The following is a 26,867-nucleotide window of genomic DNA, read 5'->3' as shown; positions in this document are numbered from 1 at the left end:
GCTCAAATAGTCCATAGTTAGTTTGCTCCATTTCATACTAGCTAACAGAATCAAATTCTCAAGCGAGAAATCTGAAGAGACCCCTATGTGTACAACAGGTCTTGGAGTTGATAGACAAGCAGACCAGAAGCAAAAGGAAAATATCTTTAAAGAACATATAAAAGCTGGACACTAAAATAAGCTACCAAATAGTAGCAGTTTTTTGCAGCAGCTGTCCTTAAAGAAACTTTTGAGATCCCACAGGCTGCAAAAGAGCCAGGACACAGAGTGCAAAACAGGGCACAGAGAGAGATTCAAAACAGTACAGGGCACAGAGTGAGATTTTTCTTTGCTGTCAATCTGGAAAAAGAATGATTTACACTGGAAAGTATTTCTATTCACAGTGSTACAGTCTCCAGATTGTTCTTATATTCAATGACTCTACCACAAAATAACTATCCTTTCTTTGAGTATCTATTTCCTAAAATGAGTATACAAAGAAAATAAGAGATTCAAAATACTTCTGGCAATGTCTAAATTAAAAAAAAACATAGGCATCACACAGAAAACAAAACAAAACACAACACCCTCCTTTTTTGTCAGCCAAAATTCAACTGTTATTTTAGAGTCTTGCTATTGTTTGTCACATTGTAATTTTTTTTTTCTGGATGGCAATAAATGAAAATTCAAAATAAATTATTCAAGGAATGTCAAAATACTGTTACATTTTTATTGTTACATTGTAAGCTTTTAAAGGAATGAGAAAGGATGGACTTTTTTTTCCTTTTTTCCCAGAACACCAAATGTATGTCTTTAAAATGGAGTGGCAAAGAAAAACAGTAATTACTCAATTTTTCTCCTAAAAATGCCCAAAAGCAATTAAGAAGGTAAAATAAAGTCTTGATTTGTATGGAGAGACTTAATATCCACACTAAAAACATAAAATGCGTAAAAGCGATTATTTACCACACCTGGGCACAAGAGTATAGAACAATTAACAGGTACCACCTTKGTCAAGAAAGTCTCCAGGGATGGGGATATAGGAAGATTTACAGCAATACCTGAAGAAAAGCTTTTCTACTGTTGGATAAATTGTAGCTTCCACCTGAAATTTATACAAGATTTTAAATATTGTGACTGCATCTTGTTGACAATAGTGAGAGATTTTAAAATGCATGGCCAGACCCCACACTGAGATGCATCATTTTTTCTCAGTCTCTCTCTGGGAACCTGCTTTCTCTCAGAACAATTGCTCATCCATTTGCTACAATCATTTCAAAATATTTGCTTGCTTTAAACACAAAACTAGGAAGAGAAATATGTGGCCAACAATGAATGCTTGCGACAGGCTGTAAGGTAGTGGTCACCAACACCTCACTACCACCACCACCTGACCATGGGATATGACAGGATGATGAACCCCCTCCACGCTCAAAGCTAAAAGTCTAATCATCTGTTTCAGTGGAGTCCAGCCAGAATTCCTAGCTATTTTCAAGATCAAGCATCCGAGTAATTGTCTCCCTGTTGGTTCTTTGGATGCACCTTTCACACTGATTTGATGTTCCTATTAAGCTATGACCTGGCCCAGCGCCTGGTTACTGCATCAGGATTTCAGGTCTCACATCCTTCCCACTCCTCACATTAGTCACATGCCAAAGAGCAAGCAGAAAGGGAAAGAGGATGGAGGAAAACATGAAATTAATCAGATGCAACCTGAAAATTAATTAACATAAAACTCTCCTAATTAAAAACAGAAGGTTAATGATTTTTTTTTCCAAAAAGACCCCCTTCCTCAAAACCATTAAAATCAAATTTCTCTTTACCTCAACAGCCAGTGATCCAAAGCAATATCAAACATCCTAATTGTTTTTTAGATCACATATCCTCTTCTCCGCTTTCACTGACTAAAGTCACTTAAGGTAACTRCTTGCACACTTCTTATTTCAACTACTCTCCTCTCTTCTTAGAAAGCACTACTTCATCTTAAACAGGACATATTCATATTGTGATGGCAGAGACACTGCAAGAAGCCCATGACAAGCTGTGATCTAATTTGCTCTTAATATCCAGGGAGGGTCATTGCCATYTCTTTTTTGAAAGATGAAGAATGAGATTTTGAATCTAAGATTTCTCCAGTGTGCAYGAACAGCCTCAAATCTAGGGCAAAGTCAGAGGCATTTTTCTCAAGACAGCAAAGGGTATTTCCATGGTGTTAGAATGTCACTCTATTAAATGAACTCAAAAACTTCTTTGCAGTGCACTAACAGCACTAAAGCTTCTCATGTAACGAAGTTTTGCCTTTGTTCCTTCTTTGTTTCTAAAGGAATATTTTTTCCTGAAGCTCTGAAACAACTGACCTTTTTGCAAAAGTTTTAACTAAATGAAAAAGAATCAACCAAAGACTGTGTATTATCATGAAAAAACTAGCAAAACCATTCAATTTTAGAGAGGCTACAAATGAAGCAGTGCCTTAGAGTAGACAATGGCAGTCCTACTGACTTTGCCTGTAATTGATAAACCTAATAGATAACTTAATTGTTTCAGCTAAACAACCACTTCCAGTTACATCCTGGTAAACAAAATCATCCCTATTAGATACGGGCTAGTTCACATGCTGTTACCATATCTCCACATAACCTAAAAATGTTTACATATGACTTTTCGTTCTTCATGCTCAAAATTTAGAGCTTTTTGATTCTAGTCTGTTGATAACTGCATCTCAGATCTCTTCACTATCTTTAGCATTGTGGAAAAGAACAGAAACAAGAACTCATCCAGAACCATTCAGACTAACAGAGAACACCAGATGTCCATTTCCAGGCAGTGCTACAGAGATGCTATACTACCTTTCCCAACCACAACACTTCCTTCTCATCTCAACAGTTTCCAGTTTGCTGTATCCTTTTTCCATCAATCACCAACTGTGCAGCAATACAGCCTCCTGTCCACAGTGCATTTTTCCTGGAGTACTAATTGTCAGGCAAATCCATTCAATACACATCTGAGACAGAAGGCCTAACTAAATCAAGAAAGCCCTAGTTTTAATTTTTTTAGATAAAGCCTTTTAAACTTTTCTGTGGTTCTGCTGTCCATCCAGATACAGCAGAATTTGAACTATACAGAGAAGCAATGTACAAGAATAAGTCGTGTACTGGGTGAAAAAAAATATCACTAGAAGTAATTAAAGCCAAAAACAAAGTTCAGAAAATCCAAACTTGAGTAGTGATTATGGATCTACTGCTAACTTTGAAAATCTCATCCAAAAGGACGAGAAAGCTGAGTACCACTTCTGAAAAAGACCAGGCAAATAAGGGATGCTCTTGCACAAACCTGAACATAGCAACCAGGACTGCAGTACTGCAAATTTCTTACATTAGAGAATGACAGCAGCAAAACAGTTATTTAGTTGGTCATCTTCTAAAATGGAGTCACTGGCTCAAGATAACATCCACATTATCGCCTATGTTTCTGAAAACATAGTAGTAGTGACGATTATAGTAGTTTCTGCTTTTGAGCATAGAAGCTGAACTACCTTAAGAATTAGTAATTTGATCCTTTAACTGGAACAGGAGGCATCCAAAATAATTTATTTACTTTTTGAAACCTGGATCTACATTTTAAGAGTATTGGGTTATGCAGAGAAAAAGAAAAGGCAAGAATACACACTAACAGAGAAGGAGGATGAAATAAAAGGGAGGTGCAAAACACAAGTAGCAATAGGACATCTGTATAGCTCATTATGTCAACATAATTTTTTAGCTTAAGGGAGCCACTAAGAGCTGTCTGTGGTGATGGTGATAGTGCAGCATCAAGCAGAGAAACGCAGAGGGCTCTTACTGCAGCATGTGTGTCTGGCTGGCGTCCTTTTGTTTGTCAGGTACCTCGTAGTGTGGGGAAATCTTGCCAAGGCCACTATCGCTCAGCATCCTCTTTCGAACTGCAGGGTTCCACCGATCTGATATTCTAAGGAAGGTAAAAGGAAGAGAAAGGAATTCAGCCCTCAGAAATTACCTCTTGAGCTGCAGTTTAAAGATTTCTTAAGCTTGTTTGTTCCCAGTATTTTTCAGCCTACAGTGAGGTAAATTAGCTTAATGGACTGAGTATGGGGTTGTTCATAAAGGTGAATAGGAGTGTTTCTGGTCTGCTGAGAGGACGAGGAGAAACAGAAACACTTCACTGTCATTCTCATGGCACAGGGAGTTTCAGGGCTTCAGACACTGATGTCACAGCCTTGACTGTGCAGAGAAGGGGAGTTTCATTGATTGACATAAGTTTATGCCAGAGACAGACTTACTGTGTGTAAGGAGGCTGAAAGGTGTTCAGTACACCTTCTCAGTCCAGTTGCTAACTCCAGGAGGCAGGATGGAGCAGATATTATTCCACTGCCCTTCTCTCATTGCTGTGGCTGCATCTGATCCTTTCCCCACATACCTAATTCACATCTGCCCTTTGATACATCTCCCCATCCTTTAGAGTTCAGGAAAAGAAACAGACAACTCTAACAGGGCTGCTGAAGGCCATATCCCAGCAACACTCACCCAGAGGCCTGCTCCACTACCAGATCAGGCATTCCTGGTGGTGTCCCCACCTGCTGTGACATTATCAGCTCTGGGTCCAGAATAAAAATCTCGTCCTGCGAAATTTCTGTCACAAAGTGCAAATGTTCCTGTTGAAGYGATATAAGGAGCGAATAATGAACCTGCAGCATCACTGGTTTCTCAGAAGCTATAAAAGATGAGCCTGTCTGACAAGCATTCAATCATACACTTTGCCTGTATATTTACGTACACATATACACCTAATAATACCTGTCTCACTGAAGTCACTGACAAGGACATTACTAATTTCAGTGAAAACAAGATTTTCCCCACAGCAAGCATCATAACCTCAGCAATGTTGAAAAGCTACTATTTGGCCACCCTCTCCTATCAACACCATTCACCTGAGAACTACAGGCCTTCCAGAATAGCTGAGGCTTGTGTTCCCAGCTGAGGACTAGTGCATCAGGTCTATCCTCAGCTGATGGCTAATAGAAATTTTCATCCTTGGGGATTCTTTTCCAACCCTCAATGGTTTGTACATTGTGGTTCTGCAACTCCACTATCATACTCTCTTTTCTCCTTGCTTCAAAGCTCACCTCTCAACACCTTTTTTGGTATTCCTTTTCTTAATCTAAGACATAAAAGTCTCCTTGCCCTTTAAAAAAGCATTCAGTACAAGTAGGCCTCTATAAKTAGGTGAGTGGACAGGAAACCTCCCCTGCTCCATTCACTGGGACCATCACACAGCATTGTTTTCTTCTCCACAGAGACAGATAGCAAAGGAGTAGAAGGAAAAGACAATTTGAACAGAGTCAGAATTACGGCAGTGCAGAGTAAGGCAAATAAAATCACATCCCCCAGTTTAACCTGTAGGAGTTTATCATTCTTGCTCTCCAAATGCTGAAGTACAATTTCATCAAAATAACTACATGGTTGTTTGCTTAGAAGCCCCTTGGGAGGCTACACTGAACCTGGGAGCTCCACTCTAAAGCCATGGCTACTTCTACTTGAAGTAAACAACCAGCTGCTTTTGCTAGGAAAAGTCATATGCTCACAAAATTCAGAAACAGCTTCTATAATTCTCAGGGGGACAGGATACAGATGACCAATTTGTGAAAGCATCAGTTAACACTTACTGCTGAGCCATTAACTGACCTGTTCTGGCTACAAAATAGGAACACCAAAAGCTCTGTAAAATTTTCATATTGCCTTACAGAAAACACACTCAGACCATCAAACCTATACCATAAGTCTGAGTCCAATAAACCCACACATGSTTTATGGGTTCCTTGGAATATTTGATGAAGTTCTGATCAAAACTCTCCATTTGTCACATCAGATTAATTTCCATAGCTATTGTGTGGCAGACACAATTTGGATTTCAGGYGAGCTAAAAGCAGCAGTGAAAACAAACTCAAGGATCCTCCTGTCATGCAGATGTCCTTAGAAAGATATGATAAGAAACCTAGCAAATTATAATTTCTACATCAGAGTGCTAATAAAAGGGCAGATGACCAGAAGAAATGAATCTTCAGTGAGTCCAGTGAAACAATGAATTACACCAAACGAAATTGGCCCAGAATATTTCTTCACTTTTCACAAAACAGCAACAGAAATTTATAATCCATGTGAAGAGTGGAAGATAAGTCATTTTAAGCTGCATCTGGCATAGCTTTAAAAAATATCCACAGAAACAGGGTCGAGATTTACCTGAGATCTGTCAATGCGGTAAAAACGATCAGCAGAAGTTGCTGCAATAAAAGGAAACAACAGAGCGGTAAGGAAACTGGCCTGGGCAGAACTGAATGAACGAGGCAGGCYGAGCTAACATCAGCGCCCTGTAACACAACTTTGGTGTCAGTTAAGCCTCATCAGTTCCATAACAACAGAATATTATTCCTCATCTCCATAATCCTATCCCTTTAGATGGTTACCCTAAAGTTGAGGTTTAACAAAATCATGTTAACTGCAATTATTAACTTGAAATAAATACTCCAAGAACATGAATACTAGATTCTCCACATAAGAATACTTACAATAAGATGTTATTACATTAAAAGACTGTAACAGAAAGGTCTGCATTCTTCCAATGAGAGTACAACCAGTGCACCCTAAAATTGATGGGTCCGATAGGGTTAATTCAATTTTTGAATCTAAAGACAGATAAATTGCTTGGGAACTCCTTGTAAATCAAACTCCTGGCCCACATATAGCCACATGAATGAATTGCAATTTATTCCAAATTTAAAATACATTCAAGGAAAATTTATTCTACTCAAAGACAGGTGATTCACTAGTAAGGTACTTATTATGAATCTTGTCACTGTGAAGTAATTTACACCACTAAAACCATAAGTATTTTATGACTTACAATATGCTATATCAGGTGGAATTTATTTATTTATATAGTTTCTGTTTGATATTTAGTTTGGCCAGTGAAATCACAGATTTATTCACTCCAGCAGTACAGTGATGTGACACTGTGGTTTTTGGCACTGCAACGCAACACTGCATCGCTCATGACATAAAAATTAAATGAATCTACCCATTTAGGACTCTCCAAAATATACACAGATCCTCAACACATATCAATTTCATTCATGAGAGAAAAGGAAGAGTAGTTAGAAACTGGCAAGCATAAATTATTTTAGTTTAGAATAATATTCAGTCTTCATATGCTTCAGCCTTTGCAGATGCCATCCATTTCAGTCAGTCATTTCAACACTCTGGAGCTTGATGCAATGTCCAAATAAGTTGTCTGCTTTGACAAAGTTTGAAGCGCAGCTCTCCAGAAAGTTACAGGAAGTGCAATTTTTCAAGGAAAGAGGCARATATGTTCATCACCCAAACACAGTATTATTTAAGATATGAGTCAAATAGTATTTGATCCAAATTTGTAGTGACTTTTGGAAGAACGTGTCTCCTAAGGCCATAACACTATAGCAGACATTTTAAATGCTAGTTGAAGGCCCTGATTCATTTTTCAGAGGAGAAAAGAGAGCATCTCCTCCTTCTTTGGTGGTTTTTTTTTTGTTTTGTTTTGGCGCCTGCTCAGTACAACAAGAAGCAATGGTTACCTTTTCGTATTCAATATTCTTGGATATGCTATCCTTCTGCAAATAGGCAAAAAACATAGGCAAAATAGAAGGAAGATGCACTTACCATCTAGGAAGCACCATCTAGGAGAGAGCCTCTGAACAGAAAGTACTCTAGGGAAAGAGCTTTCTTGGTCCTGGATGGATCAAAAAATGACATTTAAAAAACCTCCCCTTAGAAAAAATCACTTTTTGGAATGGRGAGGGAAAGGAAGGAAGGGAGCATAAAATGGGCTATTTCTCATTGTTTAATTTTTCTATTTTTCTTTGCTGGCATTGCACAATGTGTAAAATCTACATAAAACTGCTGCATTGTTCTTCATTGACTTCAGAGTTTCACTGTAATATAGAAGACAGTAAACCTGACATAGTTAGCTTCAGACACATCCTTGGCTCTTTCCTTCAGCTCAGCCATACCAAAAAGCTTTGCATCAAAAACAACTTTTATATTTGTCTACTGTCACCCTTATTTGTGGAGACAGAGAAACAGAGAGAGATGAAAGCAGGAACTTACAAGTTCCATAAACTGTAATTATGATGTTTGCCTCTGACACTTTCATTTAGCTTCAGTATTTTTACAAAGTTTTAGAGTTCTAACAATCCACCACTCAGAGCAGCAGCCCACTTTGTCTGAGCCTGGTGCATGCCAAATGCACCTAAGCATAAACCATCCAGGACCACCACCATCCAGTCAAGCAGTCATGCTGTTCCCAGTCTGGCCAACGAGGTTGCTCCTCAGGAGCCAGAGAACTTTACTTCAACGGCTGACCCAAATGACTGGGGGAATTGAAGGTCACCTTCATCCCTTGTAAGCAACACAGAGTCAAACAGAATGCCCCTTGTTTTTTCAGCTCTCATTGGACTGGAGGGGCAAAATGTCAAAAAGCAGAGGGCGGACATGGCTCTGTGCCATGATGCCAGTGGGTGGTCACTCAACTTTCTTCATGCCACAGGAACACAATGTTTAAACCAAAATTGATTTGCCCAAGGCAAAACGCAACATGAGTGTCTCCTGAGCATCCAYCCAAATTTCTAGAGAGCTAGATTCTACCCTTATATAAACTGTAAGCAGTAAAATCAGCAGGCCTGCAAAGAYCATCAATGTGCTCACATACTGGCTCAAGAATAATGCTTTATCAACACTTAGCTCCTCCTTAAACTACCACACTGTGGATGGTGGACCAAAGCATAGACAAGAAAGCAAAAAGCAGAAGCAATAAGAAGGGCATGTACCTCTGCAGAAAGTATTGCTCTCATGGAAAGCAGAAGATATGAATAATGTATACTGAACATATATTTATAATGTGTCTAATGCACATATATTTATAATATGAACATAGAGTGGTGAAAATGGACCAGGATACAATGTTTTCTCACTGGGACTTGTCAGAACATTACACAACAGTCTGGCACCTTCCCTGATTTCAGTATCCAGGACAAACAATTTTTATATTGGGAGCTGTTCAGCTGCATCACGTGTTTTTTTGTCTAAAGTTCCAGCACCGAGACATCAAATAATGTCTAGCTAGAAGGGATAASAGGGCTATGACTGTTAACCACTAACATAACATGGAAATCTAGCCAGCAGCTCTTGCATCCAAGTCACCACTTCAGCCTAAACAAGAGAAGACCTTTCAGAAAGTCTTCTCATGTAGACAATACAAAGTTTGCTCTTTTTTATCTTTTTTTCTCTGCTTTTACTGCAACATTTCAACATTAAAGAAACCTAGAAATATTAAGTTACTTCCCAGGAATTTGTCTTGCTATTTTGCAAGTCTGACATATGTCCAAATCATTTCTTATCTGAATAGCCATGTGTCAGAAAAAGTTAGGAAAAAAAATAAAGAATGTATCCACAGAAAAATTGGTGTTTCATCTGTTCACCTCCCCAGGCTGCCCAGACATGAGTCAGTAAGAGTGTGGAGAAGTAGGCCGCTTTCTTCAACCTGGGGAAAATCTCTGCACATGCTGAAGGAAGTTGTCATTTTGGTCTGACTGGAGAAAACAATTTCCAGATTGATTACAGACAAAATAATGTCTTCATATGTCAAGAGASAGTACACATTGCTCTTTGATTGACAAAGAGGTATCTGACACTTTCTTAGCCCTCGGTAAAAAAATGAGGTCATGCTTGTATTGTACATATACACAMAATTTTTGGCTTCCCTTCATTACTGATCAGCAAGATGCCTCCATGTGCTAGACATTGTTGACAACCAGATATGATGATTATCAGTGTTTCATATTTTGATGAACCACCTCATTTCTCAGCCAGGTAAATGCATRTTAGTGCCTGGCATGGTGCTGCTATGAGTTGATAACATCTTTATCTGGTATCATGCCAGCTTTTGCAAGGTTCATCTTACTAGCTTCTGCCTCTGAGCTTGACTAGAACCAACTATTGTTGGCTTTTCTCTCTGGYTGCCCAGAATGGAAAAGTAAAGACTGCTTCAGACAAATCATACCATGCTTTTGAATCTGGTACTTTGCCATAGTCCTGGCAACAGATCTTGTGTGAAATGTTACTGGAGCAAGTCGCAAACTTTGCTTGACTGAAAAAATCTTCAGATAGGTGATGGCATCTATAACCACCCCCAGAAAAATAAAACAGCCTTAATTCTCTCCCATATTTAGGCAATGAGGCTTCTAATTGAGCCCATAAATCTCACAGTCATGTACAAGTTTTGTCTTTAACCTCTGTGCATTACAAGAGAATTAAAAGAGAGTCAACATGAAATGTCATAAAGTAAAATATTTTTGCTCAAAGGGGCCAAATAACCTATCTCAGTGGTTCAAGCATCAGACTTGAAATACACAGGACACAAAATGCCTAGAACTTTGTATCTCTAGTCCTGAGTCAGCTTTGGTCTTCTACTGCCTCSTAAATATTGAGGGGGGAAAAAATAGTCAAACTCATCTTCCTCTAATGTGAGTTTATGGAGTCATGGGATGCTTACGTGTATTTGTGTGGCAGCTGAGGTGACAGAATCAAGGGCTTTCTGAAATCCAGTGGACTTGCTAATTTGTAAGTCTATGCACAAAGCTTTACGCAGCTGGCTATTTAGCCCACCGCTACAGGAAAGGTGAGGACTAGGATGCGGAAGACAAGACGAATAAAACAACCGAAGTTAATGGTGTATACTAACATGGCAGGTGGCACAAAGAGGAGATAATATGAGAAAAAATCTTAAACCTAAAAGAGGACAGAATGCTTTGAAAATGKAGAGAGGGATAATTCTTGTAAACCCAAATCCCAAAGAGCAATAGGCTTCTGTCAAGATTCCACTGCATTTCAACAGCAGAACTAGCTTAGGAAGTCTCAGTCCCACAAGCATGACACTATATCCATTAAACTTCTTAGAGAAACAAAACAGAATGAAAAACAACTCTAGTATCATTTTTCTAATTTGCACCTGGGCTTGCTGATACTGTTTCTGCTGATGCTCCCTGTTTTGAGCTGCAAAGCAATGAGGCAAGAGAAGTGTGTTTATGAGATCTAAAAAGTACCCATGACACCTTATTAGTGAGATAAGACTCTTCCATCAACTCAAGCACTTTATTAATGGCCTTTACCCGCCTTGTATTTTTTTTCCTTTCTGTAATTTCTAGTGGGATGTCAAGAAACATGGAACAGTCTTCAAATTAACCTAACAAGACGGTCTATAGAAACAATCCACTGAGATTACACCACCGTTTGAATAATCTAGGAAAAAACAACTACTGAAGGCAAAACACAGAGGAGGGTGCATTCCAAACTGAACAACATAAAATATTGACAGTATGCTAGAGATTTCACACTGATACGCTCTAGAGGAGACAGCGAGGCAATTAATTTAAATACTGCTATAACTGTGGAGAGCCAAGTAAAGGATGATTTCTGACTTTTTCCTACCCTCTTTTGGCCCGCCCCACATATACAGATTTAGTTTCTCATTTTACCTCAGGCAGTTTCCTATGCATGAAGCAGTCAGCAGTCACTTAGGTTAATTTACAAYAAGCGGAATGGAATAATGCATGCTGTTTTATTAGTCAATTCACTAGACACTTACATGGCTCTAAAGCTCAMTTCCAGGGCTATGATAGATACAAATTTCAGAGTAGGAGATTAAAATTGGACAGGGAAAAACAAACATACAAGGACTGATATGAAGAAGATAATTTCAGAAATATATGACAAATTTGTATTTCTTCTTAGTATCTTGCTGGTTTCATGGCATTTACAGGATATCTTGTCAAATTGAAACCCTGCATCACCCAGGCAATCACTAGGACTCAAGAAATGATTCACAATTTCAGCACGAGTGCCTATCAGCTGGATCTCTCAGTTTTTTCAGCAAATTCACTCCTGCTAATTCCAAAAAGATTTGAGTTGATAAGTCTAGAAAGAGGCTATCAACACCTGCAGGACAAGTTTTTCATCCACTTTTAAGACATTACTGCTGTAATACTGCTTATATCATAGCGCCCTGATGACAGACTACTCTATACGGTTTGCAATGAAAAGGACTGTCCCAGGGTAATCAGAAGGAATCTCCAACATATCATTCATAGCGTGAATGATAACCAGAAATTTAACTAATATGTATGCTAACAGTTTGACTCCAAACACAAAGACTGCAGGACTCCATATTGTTAAGCCTGTCTTCATTCAGCACTTACTAAAAGGAAAATTWTTCTCACCTGGTAATGAACTCTCGGTGTGGTAGAAGTTACTGACTGTAGGTCCTAGTAGGAGAATGAAAGACATGTCAATGATCAAAAAAAYTCAAAGCGATAAGAACAGTTTGCACTTTTACTATGCAAGGCAGACAGGTAAGCACAAAAAATATTTTTTCAATTATTTCTTGGTGTTTTAAAGTATATTAAATGAACACTCCTCTCATGTTAAGCTTACTTAAAGTTTAGCCTTCCAAGTACTTGGTCCAAAAGACTGCACAGTTTTTAAAACTTAGGAGTTTATGTTAATGGATTTTTCCATATCAGGGATTTGTTTGTTTCATTAAAAAAAAAAAAAAAAAAAAAAAATCTAGCAACAAAGTGATAACAAAGAAGCTAAAAAAGCATCAATCTTTTTGGTAAATATTTCTGAGAAATTCATAAATTCAAGATCAATGATAGTTCTCCCTGTTTCAAGGCCAACACACGTTAAAAGAGAAAACGCATGCCAAAAAGATCATATTTTAACAGGTTATCTAGTTAATTTTAATAGACATTTTGTTAGATAGCTGTAGATCATGCCAGAGCCTATCAAAAAGCCTTGGTAGCAGAAAATAGTTCACCAGCTGGCATGCAAGCAGGCAGAGTGCAGAAAGCCTTGGCGTCTCCATTCCCAGCAAGTGCATCTAAGCCAAATCAAGCAAAGTAAGTAGAACAGATCCTATAAAAAGCTGCCAAAAAAAAAAGTTTCCCCAAAGGCAACTAAACTCTGCTTCTCCTAGGGTGCTACTGTACAACTATTCTCCACCCTATATTAATAGCATTMAACTCTTTGTACTCATCTGAGCCCATATCTGTAACCTGCTGAGAACATCATTCAAATTTGTTCTTTGTAAATTTCTATAGCCAAGTGCCTCAAATATATGTCACTTTACAATATGAAATTCTATCTGATAGTACCCACATATTGGGTTTGAATGCTCAGAAATTAATTTGATGAAGGGAGTCCTGGCTGAAATGCAAAAACACAAAAGCCTTTAGTCAAATACTAAGGCCTACATTCAGGCTGTAAGTGACAGAGTTTCCAAATCACAGGAAAGTAGTAGCTAACTTAAAGTTTAAAGCAATGGATGATGCTTTTTGCTCTTGACTAAAATGAGCCACAGAAACCTATGTAATATACTCACATTTGTAAATATTGCTGAAAGATATCCATAAAAGGTTAAATTGCTATTACCTGCTTGAGTAYACGCTTTTGGAAATATCCAGTTTATACTTGTCATGCTTACTGGAATATCAGGTTACTCCATGACAGTTTTATTGAAGGCCATTTGCATAAATATGACTCACTCCAGCACTACAATGTTTATCCGCACATAACAGACTTTCTAATCACTATTTTGCTTAGAAATTTGTATAATAGCAAGTAGCAAGGCTTATGGAGAATGTTGACATGCTGTTCAAATTAAAGAATATGTAAACACATCCATCTATGTCAAATTTCTTATCATTTAAAATGAATTCAGCATGACTTCTTGTTTCCTACCTAGCAAATATTCTTTGGTTCTACTTCTACTTTCATTACTGTATCATACTTCACTGCAAAGYTTTGTTTTCAGAGGTAGACAAATTACAATACTCAATAACTATTTGAACTCTACACTTCGACTTGCAAAAGCATAACAAGKATTAACAAATGATATCTGAATTCACAAAAACTCACCTCTTGTAGACGGTCAATGTACATACGACAAGTCTCCAAGTCACAATCTCCTCGTACAACTATAATTCCTAAGGGAATGGCTGGGCAAGTGAAAACAAAGAAAAAACGCCTTGACTGAATTCTCTTAATTTTAAAAGACTTAGAATATGTTTTTCTTTCATTTGTCATCACTAAAGCTTTGTGCTATCTGAATTTTAAGAGTCACTTAAAAGAACGTATTATTCATCTACACCTTCGCCCATTAGTAATTATCAAAATTTCTGGTTTTCAACTATTATTCATCCTGAAAGACTCTAAGCAGCTTCAGCTAGATTGTGCACTTCATTACCTCATGTCAATATCAATTACATAAAAGCAAGGAAATGAATACACCCCACAACAAGAATTCAGGGGAATGCATTAGGGGATTACATCTAGCTCATGAGGAGAGACTGAGTGAGTTGGGCCTGTGTTCTCTGGAGAAAAGAAGGCTGAGAGGGGGTCTGATTAATATGAATAATACATGAAGGATGAATGTAGGGAGGAAGGGGCCAAGCTCTTCTCAGTGGGGTCCAGTGACAGGACAAGGGGCAATAGGTATAAGTTGAAACATRGGCAGTTCCATCTCCAGGTGAGGAGGAACTTCTTTCCTGTGAGGGTGACAGAGCCCTGGCACAGGCTGCTCAGGGAGGCTGTGGAGTCTCCTTCTCTGGAGGTCTTCCAAACCCACCTGGATGCCGCCCTGTGCCCCGTGCTCTGGGTGTCCCTGCTGGAGCAGGAGGGTTGGACTAGATGATCTCTAGAGGTGCCTTCCAACCTCAACCATTCTGTGATTCTGTGATTAGTGCATTGAAATTAAAAAGCAGTATTTTATTTTTTCAACATTTTTATGACTCTGCAAAAACAAAACTATTCAAAGTAAAGAAAATTTTGTTTTAATTCTACCCACATGTTGTTGTAAAACATGTATTTGGGGTTTACTTTTTCCCATGGTGGTCTATTATGAAATTGTATCAACTAATATCAACCAATTGTATCAACTAATATAAAATTATAGGGCAGCTTCTCTTTTCCAGCCTAAGCTCCTTGCTTGTTGACATAAAGTTAGGGAAGATAAGCACTACTTATTTTAGCATGAAAAAAAAATCCAGCCAATGGAACAGTGACATCACTTAGTTGCATTTTATGACAAGATTTAAAAAAAAAAAAACTTAAGTGACTTTCAACTTCAAGTTTGYGCCTTCAAAGCAAACAACCATAGTTAAAGAGTATCCCTAACATCACAACCTGATTTGGAAGAAAACTGCCTAGGAGAATGTTATTTTGATGCAAGGCAGTTTTTAAATGAAACAGACTTTGCTCCATATACACACACAATTGACAAAATATCTCAGTATTTTCTTTGGGCAAACAAAAATAACAAAACAGCTTGTAAAAATGGAGCAAATAAATCCCCGCAGCTGAAAGTTGCCTTTTTCATAATTGGGGATTTAATTTTCCACAGCCATTCTGTTCCTGAAGCCATAAACCCCAAAAAGATCAAATGAGAGAAAAAGCATGTATGAGTCTACAGTTAAGGTTCCAAAAAAGCTACCTACTAAGATCTCATTAAATATAAAAGAAACAAATAAGAAAAATCTTGAGCACCTGAATTTCTAAGACAGAATCAGTGAAAAAGTTTTCTTTCTCCCTAGATGGTCTTTAATTGAACAATGTCTCAAAAATAATGAARCAGCAAGGAAGCAGCAGGGAAGAGATTTAAATAACCATATGAAGTATTCCAAGAAGGGAGCAGAATATGAATGTCATAAACCATTTTGTTAATTGGATAACAAGGAGCAACACAAAGTCACTGACAGTTTGGAGATAAATAGAAAAAAAACAACTGCAGCTCTCCTGTCATTCAGAAGACATTGATTAAGAAGGACATTTATCTATGGAAAAGTTCTTTATTCTCACGGCTTCAGGAAAACAAGACAGTGATAAGAAATACAGAGGAATGTCTTTGGGGCTCATATTATTGTGAGCCATCAAGGCTGGAAGCATGAAGGAAAACTTAGTAGCCTCGGAGTGAAAATTAGGGGAACACCAAGTGTAGTCAAAGTCAATAGGCACCTCAGTGGCCAAAAGCAGCGATGTTGCCAAAACTGTGCTTAGGAGGCAGTTCAAGCAGCTGAACAGCTATGAACCTGAGGAGAACAGAAGTAGGAAAGAGAAGAAAGAGAGAGAAACAAGAAAATAAAAATGAAGAGAGAGCAAGCCCAGTCCACCTGCCCATTTTCAGAACATCCAGAGGAGATGGCTGCCCATTGCAACCCACAAGAAATTTTCATCAAAAAGCAGAGATTGTGAAACAAGGCAGTGGAACAGGGAGGAGTCAGTCACTAGGTTTCCATTCCTGATGCTCTAGCTTACAGGCTGATTTTCTTTGCCTTGTGGTTATTACTGCTTAACTCATTTCAACAGGAGATCCTCAAGCTCTTTGTGAAAGGATACTTAATGGCTTCCCAGTTTCAATTCTGTAGATACCTCTGCAGCCCTTACTGAACATTAGTTAAGTTTTTTTTATAGCTTTAAAAAAAAAGGAATCACAACTGACATGACTACACCTCCAACAGCTGTACAGCATTAGAGAGCTATTCCACTGGATCAAAATGTGCCATTTTTTTTACAGTTTCTATTTCTTTTCTACTGAATTCCTTCTGTGTTGAGGGAACACGGGAATTTAATGAGACTGATGGTTTGACCTGCTAAGACACTGCAGCTAACAGAACTGAAATCATAAAGCACCATCATTCCCGAGGATCCAGAGCAGACAGATCTTATGAATGTCTGAAAATGTAAAGAAATGCATCAAAATGTCTGAAAAGACTAATAGGCAAAAGAGAGTTTAGAAATTACACTTCTAGGTCTTATCTACGTGAGTGAAGAAAATGTAAAAATTCATATGTTAACTGAAATGATTTCATAGAATCATAGAATCATAGAATGTCGAAGGTTGGAAGGSACCTCAGAGGTCATCGAGTCCAACCCCCCTGCTCACACAGGGTCACCTAGAGCACGTTCCCATTGATTCTGCACAGTCAAAAAAGAGTAAGTTTGGAAACCCAGGCTGGGTGACTCTGTCTTTAAGATCAGATGTTTGACTTCTGTTGGGTGGAAATCCTTATGTCATGAGACCTTTAGCTTTGGGGGTCAATGGTGAGTTAAGGACACCTGAAGCACACCTCACATTGTTTCCTCTCACACAGTTCATGGTCACTTGACAACTTTTACATTACTTTTGGATAACACTATGATGTATGTTGAAGTGTCTTCTACCACATTTTTTGGGACCCACTTGACCTTTGGCAATCAAAATGCCAGCTCTCATTCAAATTATAAACCACAACAAGCACTCATAATGTACCATGCAGCCAAGTCTTTCAAAATGCTTCACAGTGAATGCTGCTTGAAAACAAAAGCAAGTATTTATGAACTGATAATGGCATTGAAATGAGTGGACAGTTGCTTGCTCTAAGCACAGGGCAATACCATGCAATGGGGGCAAATTTGGTTAACTTAGGGCAAATTTGTGAGAAAGTCAGTGTGTATACTATGCAAGGCAAAAAAATACCATTGTGGACACTTTTATTCAGGCATCTTCATACCTGAATAAAGAAACTTCTTCCTTTTCTGAGTAGCCCTGTATAGATGAAAAGCTGGATGGTACAGAATGGTGCTGCAGGATGAAGGGGTTCCTAGACATRTTCAGTCAAGAGACAGGAGAATATGGGTTAAAGCCTTGCACACATTAACACCCCAGGCACTGCCATGCAGCTCTCCCATATACACACGCATACTATCTATACATATTTTACTATACCTACTGTATCTGTATATTCACTGTAGCTGTATATCTACTATACAGATATACCCACACTTGGAAAAATGCCAAAAACAAGGAAGAGTCTCAGCTCAGGACCAAGCTGCAGCATTCAAGTACTGATTATTTTTTCTCCAAAGGAATCTACTCTTCTGGATGCTTGTATCCATCTCCCAGGTTCTTTGTGCTCCCYGAGTGAGGAAAAGAAATTTGTCTGGGGAGCTGCGGATTTGGACTCTAAAATTACAGTGATGAGCAGCAGTATAAGAACCCCAAGAGGTTATACAGGCAGACAGTTGCTTCATATTGTGAACGAGTACTGCAGAAAGCTTTCTGCCCTTAGCAACACTCATTGAAATCAAGTATCAGCAGGCAGAGAGTGGGCTAGGTGCAGCAATACAGCTATCATGATGTTCCAATTGACTGCAAGATTATTAGTGATTTCCAAAGTCCTCTCAAAATTAGCTATGAAAGTTATAAACAAGGAAGAGATCTTCTACCTATTAACTGTCTATTGTGTTCAATACCTAAAGCTAGGGAGCTCTTTAATGGTACTGCAGACACAAATTGAAGGAGCCTGAATATAGTGCATATTACACCATCAAGAAAAAATAAAATTCAATTAACTTCCCTATTTATTGTTACGAAAGGATTCAATTCGTGATCTAAAGACCATGATTAACCCACTCAAATCCCAAACAAAACAGCCTTGAGACATATCATTAAAGTAGATGTGAATGCCAGGAAAACTCATTCCGAGTTTGACATACCTCAGGGCGTTGGGAAGATTAGACAGTGGGCTGTAAATGTTTAATGTAGCAAATAAAGCAACCTCACAACTGAAGATGTTATAAAGAAGTCGTTTTCCTGAGGGGCTTCCCATGATATTAGAAATGTGAAGGACCAAGTAATTGCAGTAAATCTTCAGAAACCTTGAGAGAGAATTCTGAAATATTCAGACAGGTTAAGAGGTTTGGCCTTTGCAGTATGATTTGAATCTGACTGGGGTTGTATAAAACACTTCTCTTAACAAAATATAAGCCTTTTTTTTTTTTCCCCAGAGCAAAACAGAGCACATTTGAGAGGGAGATCACCCCTCCCAAGCTCTCAGTAACCTCCTCATTACCCTGCCACGCAAAGGAAGAAGTTGCCAAGAGTTAAAAGAGTGAACTTGTCCCAAACATYAGAACAAGGGAACAGGTTAAGGCAAGAAGACTACAAAGAGATAGGAACAGAGACAGATAAGGAAGCAAAATTTGGACTAAGTCCTTAAAGAAACAAATCTGGTGAAAAATGAGAAAGGGATTAGAATTAAGGAAAAGAGGAAGCGCCTGAGATGTAAGATATGGAAAAAGAGATTTAGATGGTCAGGAAGAATGGGAGGGAAATGGCATAACCAGACAGGGAAGACCAGGAATGAAAAGTCAGAAGAAATTAAACCAGAGAAGGAATAGATGGAGGAGGCAGGAGTATAGACAGAAACACCTGAAAGAATAATTTATGCCATAAAGCCAAATCACAGTAAACTTTCTTTGAGAGTTTGGAATTGTATTTAATATTCCTTCACTTCCTGAAGTCAATATATATATTTCTGAAATCTGCTGCAATATTGGTGCCCTATGAACTTTGTAGATGGTAGTTGCCCCACTAGCTGAAGAGGCAGAGAACTGTATGTTGGGTCTAAATACATCCTTTGGGAAATCAACTTGCAACCATGAGAAGGGATGGGGTTTTTTTTTTTCTTCTTTTTATACTTTTTCAAATTCCTCCTTGTTGACCTTTTCTCATTTAACTACTGCTTGCTCAAAATCATGGGGAATAGTCTCCAAAATAACTTAATTCTTCATATCCTCAAACTTTGTAGTATAAGAACAAATTTCAGGGACCAGGGWTTCTCAAACTGTGGTAAGTACATCACTGGTACAAGGAAGCAACAGTATCTCTGTATATATAGCACTCATCTCAGATGACTCACAAGCTTGTCACTCCAGATACTCRATAAGAAATCCTCAGATGACCCACATCCTGAGATAAACCACAGATATTGAAGACAGGGAAACTTGCAATAAATAAATCTTATTAGATATAATCAGACGGGTTAATTGGAGAAAAAAAGAGAACAACCTGAGGTTACCTTCAAATAATGCTACCCCCACACACACATAAAGCAGAGAGGCAGAAAAGAGACTGCAGATTTGTAGATAGYTCAATTGTTATGCACATGGAAATAAATTTTCTTCAAAAGTTGCTTTTTAACCTAGCATGCTGTTTTGTTTCAGAGAAGAGAAGGAACAGCTGCCCTATGTGAATAAGCAGTGAGATGGGAGACAGAGCTGTCATGGGTATGAGAGCAATTTCTGACTCTGCCATTGATGGGATAAGGTGAGATTCCTTCTTAATTAGTGGTGCTTGAGCAAACTAAGTTTGGATCTCTGGGCCAAAGCATGCAAAACAAATAAAGGGCAGTACAAAGTGACAGATTATATGTGTGTGTGTGTGTGTGTGTGTGTGTATATATAATATATATATGCAGCTACTTCTCCTGGTATGCTAATTCTGCCCTCCATCTTCATGGCACAAATTTGCAATAGTGCTAAAAGGCACAAGGATCCCTTAGCTGGTTTCTTTTTGGTTGTTGTCAATTCCTACAAATATCTCCATCATCAAGAATTAGTAACAGCGGGAAGAGAAAAATAGGGAGTCAGAAAATTATTTTTAAAAAAACTCAACTGTTTCCTCTCAAGGCTGCTTTGAATTCTACTCTCCTGTGCTCACAGTAAGTTAGAAAGAGTAGATAGATGACAAAGAGAGAGCAAAGGAGGAGAGCAGAAGGGAAAGCAGAAGGGAGAGAGAGAGAGATAATTCCATTCTGCCCACCTAGAAATATCATACTCAACTCACTGGTTGAGCATGATAGTCTCAGTCATGGTCACATAAGGTCACTAAAACCAGTCTGGWAAAGCTGGAGCTGGTGGCCAGGATAGCAACTGCTTGGGATATGTATAAAGAGATGTTACAAAAAAAAAAAAAAAAGGGGGTGGGGGGGAAACAGCAAAGAACATTACAACAATTACAACATAGCTAAAATGTCCAACGTGCATCTCCTTTTCCTAGGAGAGTGGAAACTTTCACCCCCACCTTCCCACCGAAGGATCAATAAGCATCCCTAAAACATGAGTCTGAGATGCCGATAGAATACAGCATGAAGGAGAAAAGAAAGCATATGGGGAGAGAAGAATGGGACGATTAAGAAGCAGGGTCTTTGGTTTAATGACAGATGCTGCAACAAGAAAAACAGAGAAGAAAAGAAGGGCTAAGAATGGTTGTGCCCTTCAGAGGACAAAATGACAGTCTTTAATTGCTCAGAAGGTTTTCAAAATGAAGTGTCTACCTCCAGCAGAGGGAAGATTAATCTTCATGGAACTGTTTGTATGAGGAGTTGTTAGATGTCAGGGCACTGCAATTTTAGATGAAGCTGCTGATAGAATCAAATCAGTATTTCAAGCAAAGAGGGTGAAATGTATTTACTGTGATTTAAAGTGATCCAGATTATTACACTGATGTCAGATCATTCAAAACTCTATTACAGAGACATGTCACAGGCAAAAATCCTAACAGTTTCTTTGCACTGTTCCTTCGGGAATAATAACATGAGTTGTTATCAACTGGATTCCTTTTTTTATTATTATTTATTTATTATTATTATTTTTCTCTCTGATGGCTGTGGGATTTTGTTTAGTCTTCCAGAAAAAAATGAAGAGATAAAAGTGYTGTAAGTCACTCTGCGTAGTGAATGTATGGTAAGGATAGTATTCTGCCAAAGTCTTGACAAATATAAAAACTGAGTCTCTTGTGATCATTGAGACATACATGCACCTGAGAGTCAGAACTGTTCTGCAGGAAGCTAACCCCGCTTATGGTAATATGCCAGACAGACATGCTACTGTAACAGGGTCCATTCTACAAGTGTTCCTGCAATTTGCTGGTGTACAGGAATTATCTGAATTTAAGTTTTTAATTCACACTTATAAAATTTCAACTATTAACTTGCCCCGGTGATTTGTTTTGTATGGGAAAGTAATGATAAAATTTCTTCCTCCTCCTCTTATCTTATGATCAATTTGTTCATCAGGAAAGAAGAGTTCCATCTCTTGCCTGACTCCCTCCCTTGACCGTCTGTTTTCACTTCCCCACTTCTTTAGTCAAGTAACTTTTAGTGACAATGTTCTGTCAAAGGAAAGAYTTACTGACAAGGACTGAGACAGCATACATTTCACAGAAGTAWTATCCACATGATAGAGCCAAGAAGGCAGGCGCATAGTGTTACCATCATAAAACCATTTGGTATATATACAATAATCAAAACACAACTAAAAGAATCACAACTATCGCAGCTATCACAGAATCATAGAATGGTTGAGGTTGGAAGGCACCTCTAGAGATCATCTAGTCCAACCCCCCTGCTCCAGCAGGGACACCCAGAGCACGGGGCACAGGGCGGCATCCAAGACAGTTTTGAAGACCTCCAGAGAAGGAGACTCCACAGCCTCCCTGAGCAGCCTGTGCCAGGGCTCTGTCACCCTTATAGGAAAGAAGTTCTTCCTCASATGCAGATGGAATTGCCTGTGTTTCAGCTTATACCTATTGTGCCTTGTCCTATCACTGGCCACCACTGAGAAAAGCTTGGCCCCTTCCTCTTTACATTCACCCTTTAGGTACTTATACATATTAATCAGATCTATTCTCAACCTTTTCTTCTCCAGGCTAAACAGGCTCAACTCGCTCAGTCTTTCCCTGTAAGGCTGAGTGTTTCCTTGTAAGGGACTGTGCTCCAGTCCGTTAATCATCTTTGATTACACCCCCTCTASAAGCTCCACATCCCTCGTCCTGGGGAGCCCAGAACTGTCCCCAATACTCCAGGTGCKGCCTCAACAGAGCTGAGCAGAAGGGYAGGATCCCCTCCCTTGACCTGCTGGCAACACTGCTCCTGATGCAGSCAGGAGCCCATTGGCCTTCTTGGCCACAAGAGCACACTGCTGACTCATGGTTAACTTGTTGCCTAACTTTTTTATCTGCTCTTTTTAAAAGTAACACTTACTTAAGTGATTTTTCATCTCGCTTCCTTATAAAAACTCAACTCATATAGGCCTCTAGTATAACCAAGAAGCTTGTTGACTAGCTGCTCATCAGTTCCTGATGGATGTTTCTATCCTGTTACAGTAAGTCACAGAGCAACTAGGATGCTCTGAGCAACTCCATTTTTTGCTTCATGAAATCCAGGGAATTGACTAGAATATTTAAAACAGTTTAACTTCTGTTGTTCAGAGAACACTTCTCTTCCCATATATACTTTATTTCAGTCATAGTTAGGATCAGATAGAAATCTTCAAATTAAGATCAGACTCCAAAGAACTAAAGACTTCACAAGTGAGATGCATGACACTTAAGCTTTTTCTACTCGTATAAAATTGATGACCTTCAGTGCATGCTTAAGTTGCCTTGTAAGTGTCCTTATACAGGAGTTTCCTAAAGGCTACAAAGGGTAAAGTGACATATTCCTTGCAATCTGTTTCAGGTTGATGTGGATTTTTTTGATTTCTCATATTTTAGTGTAAAGACATTGAAGTACAATTATTATTGAGAGAGGTAAAGGAGGGCAGGAGGAAAAACAACTTGATGAAAAGAATTTTGTCAGAATAGTATAGCAACCAGGTATGTTATATTACCAGGCTGGCTATGTAGCAACTAATAAAGTGGAATAAAGTGACAAAGCTGTAAAGACTTTAATGTAAARACTTTAAAAATGTATTACTGAACGTATCCTGCCTGTACCTGTGAGCTGCAGTTTAGTTTTTGGTTGGCAAGCATCTACTTTTTGAAGGAAAATCTCTTAAGCATACACCCCTCAAGTGACCAAACACATGTATAATCTAAAGACAGGAAGATATTTACATTTGTAGTGTTAAAAAGTTGGGTACCTTTGTCAGAACATGAAAATGGCTCTTAAGAACAAAATAATTTAWACTACATATATAGAAACAAAAAATATACTCTAGTGGGTATGGACTGTTCTCTTCAAAGGGGGAAAGACTGTAGCATAGGAAGAATAAAGGAGCCAGACTGATTTGGACAGGGTTAGATAGAAGCATATTCAAGATGGCCTTGAGTCTACTCAAAGTCAAACTCTCAAATTTAAATTGAAACCAATTCTCTCCAAAGGATCATAATCCTCATCTTGTTATAATTCTCCTTGGTCCAGTGACAAAAGCTTGGATTGCTTTAATTATAGCTGAAATCTGTTAATAGAAAATYTGGAGAAGGCTGTCAGAACCTGTATTAAAATTCAAGCCATCTCAGTTCTTTTGTTGGAAACAGAGATTGTGAACATGGAGAGTTAGGAGGAGGAGTAGGACTGGAAGGGTGAAAGTGAAATAGCACAGCTATCTTCCAACAGTAAAATTAGCAAACCAATTAAAAGGATTTCCATCCTGTCATTGCCAAATCACTCTGTATTAAAAAGGAAACTGAAGATCTGCTACAGAGCAAATAGTCATGCTTGTAATTTAATGAATGGTAAGTACATACATGAACAAGACTCTACTGAATGGTTATCACAAGCAGCCATGTCCCTCATTGATTAATGACCCCATGTGTGACCAAGGACTCCATTTCTAAGCATGGGTCATAGTCAGCAGTGTCGTCAGTGCAAATAACTGCTTTTAGCTTACCCTCTGAATGAGGGAGTTAAACTATTACATGAGGAAACAATACAGTGATTATTTTCATACATAGAAAACTTAAGGTTATTAAAGAATTATGGATTGGTGAAGYCAGATTTGTTTCCCAAGGTAAATACATCTATGTAAGAACCATATTCAAGGCCAGAGCACCTTGTTGATATAAAAGTAATTGTGATTCTCACCTCAGTTTCATTTTTGGTGTTAAACATAAAATCCTGACACAAGTAGGACCCAACAGACAGTCATTGATAAGGTRTGAAAAACACATACTTTGGAGTAAATAGTATCAACATGCAGAAGGCATAATTTATAGAGTTTTCATATGTGTATCTGTGTTTACAAACATACACATACACTCCACACAGGACTCATACAAGATGTCTTGATCCTGGCCTTTTGCTAATAGAAGATCTATACAGAATGTTCTATCAAAAGCAGCTATAACTTAGCTTCTTCCAACTTACAAGCTTCCCGGAGCTTTTCTTTGTCATAATGTAGCCCCTCATATTCTTGTAAATTAATTCTGTTCACTCTGATCCGTAGACGATCTGGGATGGAATGAGGACTGCAAGAAAAGAAAAAAAATCTTCTTAGGCAAAGTTCCATAGAAAAGCAAAAAGAAGCCATAAAGTGCTTTTAATCTTCTCTGAAAAAAGAAAAAGAGCAATCCTCTTCAAAACTTGGCCAACTCCCCACGTGCTCATCACCAAGCATGTTTTACAAGACTATGACTACAGACTTCACAACAACATTGGCACTACATCATATGAAAAGAATGAACAAGAAGCTCAGTCCCTGGCTGTGCAGTCTGGATTGCAAAGACTTTTTTTTATGAACTCATTAATATCTATACAGATATTCCATATTCCTCCAATTTGCCTTTTTGTGAAGTCCTATGAAATCAGTAAAGCTGCCAAGCTCCAAATCAGATCACAGTGCCATCCCCAGCTTTCTGGGAATCCTCTCAGAACACTCATGGGCATCCAGCCAGCCAGGCAGCCACCCAAACATTCAACCCTGCATGTAGAGGATTCTTATTCAGCAGCTGTGTTTTGAGGAACAGCTAACAGAAATGTGACTAAGAAATGGTCTTCTAAAGTAAAGAGTCTRGTACATGAATCCCAGGAGGACTTGCAAGTAACAGCAAGTAACTTGCAAGTAACAGCACAGGTACTCCATTTCTAAAGATTCCAGTTAGATTTAGATACYTTAACTGCCTATGTACTTTTGAAATTCTTTGTAAATTAACATTTTTCTTTGTAAATTGCATTTTCTATTCATAAAATGGAATAGAAATCCTAAGTATGAAAACACGCAAACCAATGTGCGTGCTGCAAGAACTGGCCACTGGTCCAGGGAAGGTTCTTCACTCTCAGCTTCTACCAAATATTGTACGTTTCTCCCTACATTTTAATGAACTTACTTAGTAACAGGACTTTCAGTGCTATAAACACCTAAAGCATACACTGAAAACAAAATTTTAACTATGGACAGACAGCCATATAAAAAGACTCGCTGTTTTCTTACTCTCAATTTTAAAGAACCCAACCTACAGCATTTGCATTGCTAGCTTAAAAGCTGATCAGCAGAAAACACATCTAAGAATGTAAAAATAAAAAACATTTTTTAAATAGGTGAGCAATTTTCTTCTTTGCCTGACTATACTGCAGAGCTAACAGAACATATGCTTTGGGGCCATCTCTTGGTAGATCCACAGACGCAGCAGTTAGCAAGGGTTTCAGAGTTAGCTTATTGCATGCTTGCAGTGTATTGGTAAGAACAGCTCTGTTCATGTGGACAGATGAAACAAACTGAAATGAAGACCAGATTAATCTTCTTTGGTACAAGTCCTCTTTGCCAATATAGTTATCAAAAAAAATGAATTGAGGGTGCCTGTATAATTGGAGTGTAAGATAATATGCCACAAAGAGCTGCACTGGACATACTCCTGTTTTGAACAGGATTTTCTACAGTAATGATGAAAATAACCCTAAAATACACAAAGAACAGCTTTGAAGAAGACACAAATGTTTAATAGTGGCAGCAAAACTGATGTACTAAGCTACATATAAGCTGACCAATGTTTTTCCTGTCCTGACAGGGACTGCTGTGTCAAATTGTGGCACAAGATGCTTAGGAAATTGTCCAAAAGCAAGGTAGGCTTTTATAGCTGGTTTGGCAGACATCTGGTATAGTAACTTCCAGAACAGCTTCATGGGGCAAGCTTCTCATTCAGCTGCTTTGTGTTATTCCCCCAGAACAGTGCTCTCCATCTGCAGCCTCAACAGC

General features: G+C 38.5%; 1 protein-coding gene across 1 annotated transcript in view; it reads right to left on the bottom strand.

The window, feature by feature from the left end:
- Nucleotides 1-26,867, bottom strand: part of DGKI (diacylglycerol kinase iota) — a 201,707-nt gene that overhangs the window by 42,069 nt on the left and 132,771 nt on the right. Inside the window, exons 22-28 of the mRNA XM_026037282.1 lie at nt 25,043-25,143; nt 13,995-14,074; nt 12,296-12,340; nt 7,683-7,752; nt 6,231-6,271; nt 4,518-4,645; nt 3,817-3,942 (exon numbers count right to left, since the gene is read on the bottom strand). Of these exons, the coding sequence (XP_025893067.1) occupies nt 3,817-3,942; nt 4,518-4,645; nt 6,231-6,271; nt 7,683-7,752; nt 12,296-12,340; nt 13,995-14,074; nt 25,043-25,143 (591 nt within the window). The remainder of the gene's footprint in view (nt 1-3,816; nt 3,943-4,517; nt 4,646-6,230; nt 6,272-7,682; nt 7,753-12,295; nt 12,341-13,994; nt 14,075-25,042; nt 25,144-26,867) is intronic.

The sequence above is a fragment of the Nothoprocta perdicaria genome, unplaced genomic scaffold (assembly GCF_003342845.1).
Source record: "Nothoprocta perdicaria isolate Ctin4 unplaced genomic scaffold, notPer1 scaffold_195, whole genome shotgun sequence".
NCBI classification, from domain to species: Eukaryota; Metazoa; Chordata; class Aves; order Tinamiformes; family Tinamidae; genus Nothoprocta; species Nothoprocta perdicaria.
Note: the sequence above shows the minus strand (reverse complement) of the source record. Positions and strands in the feature narration are given on the sequence as shown.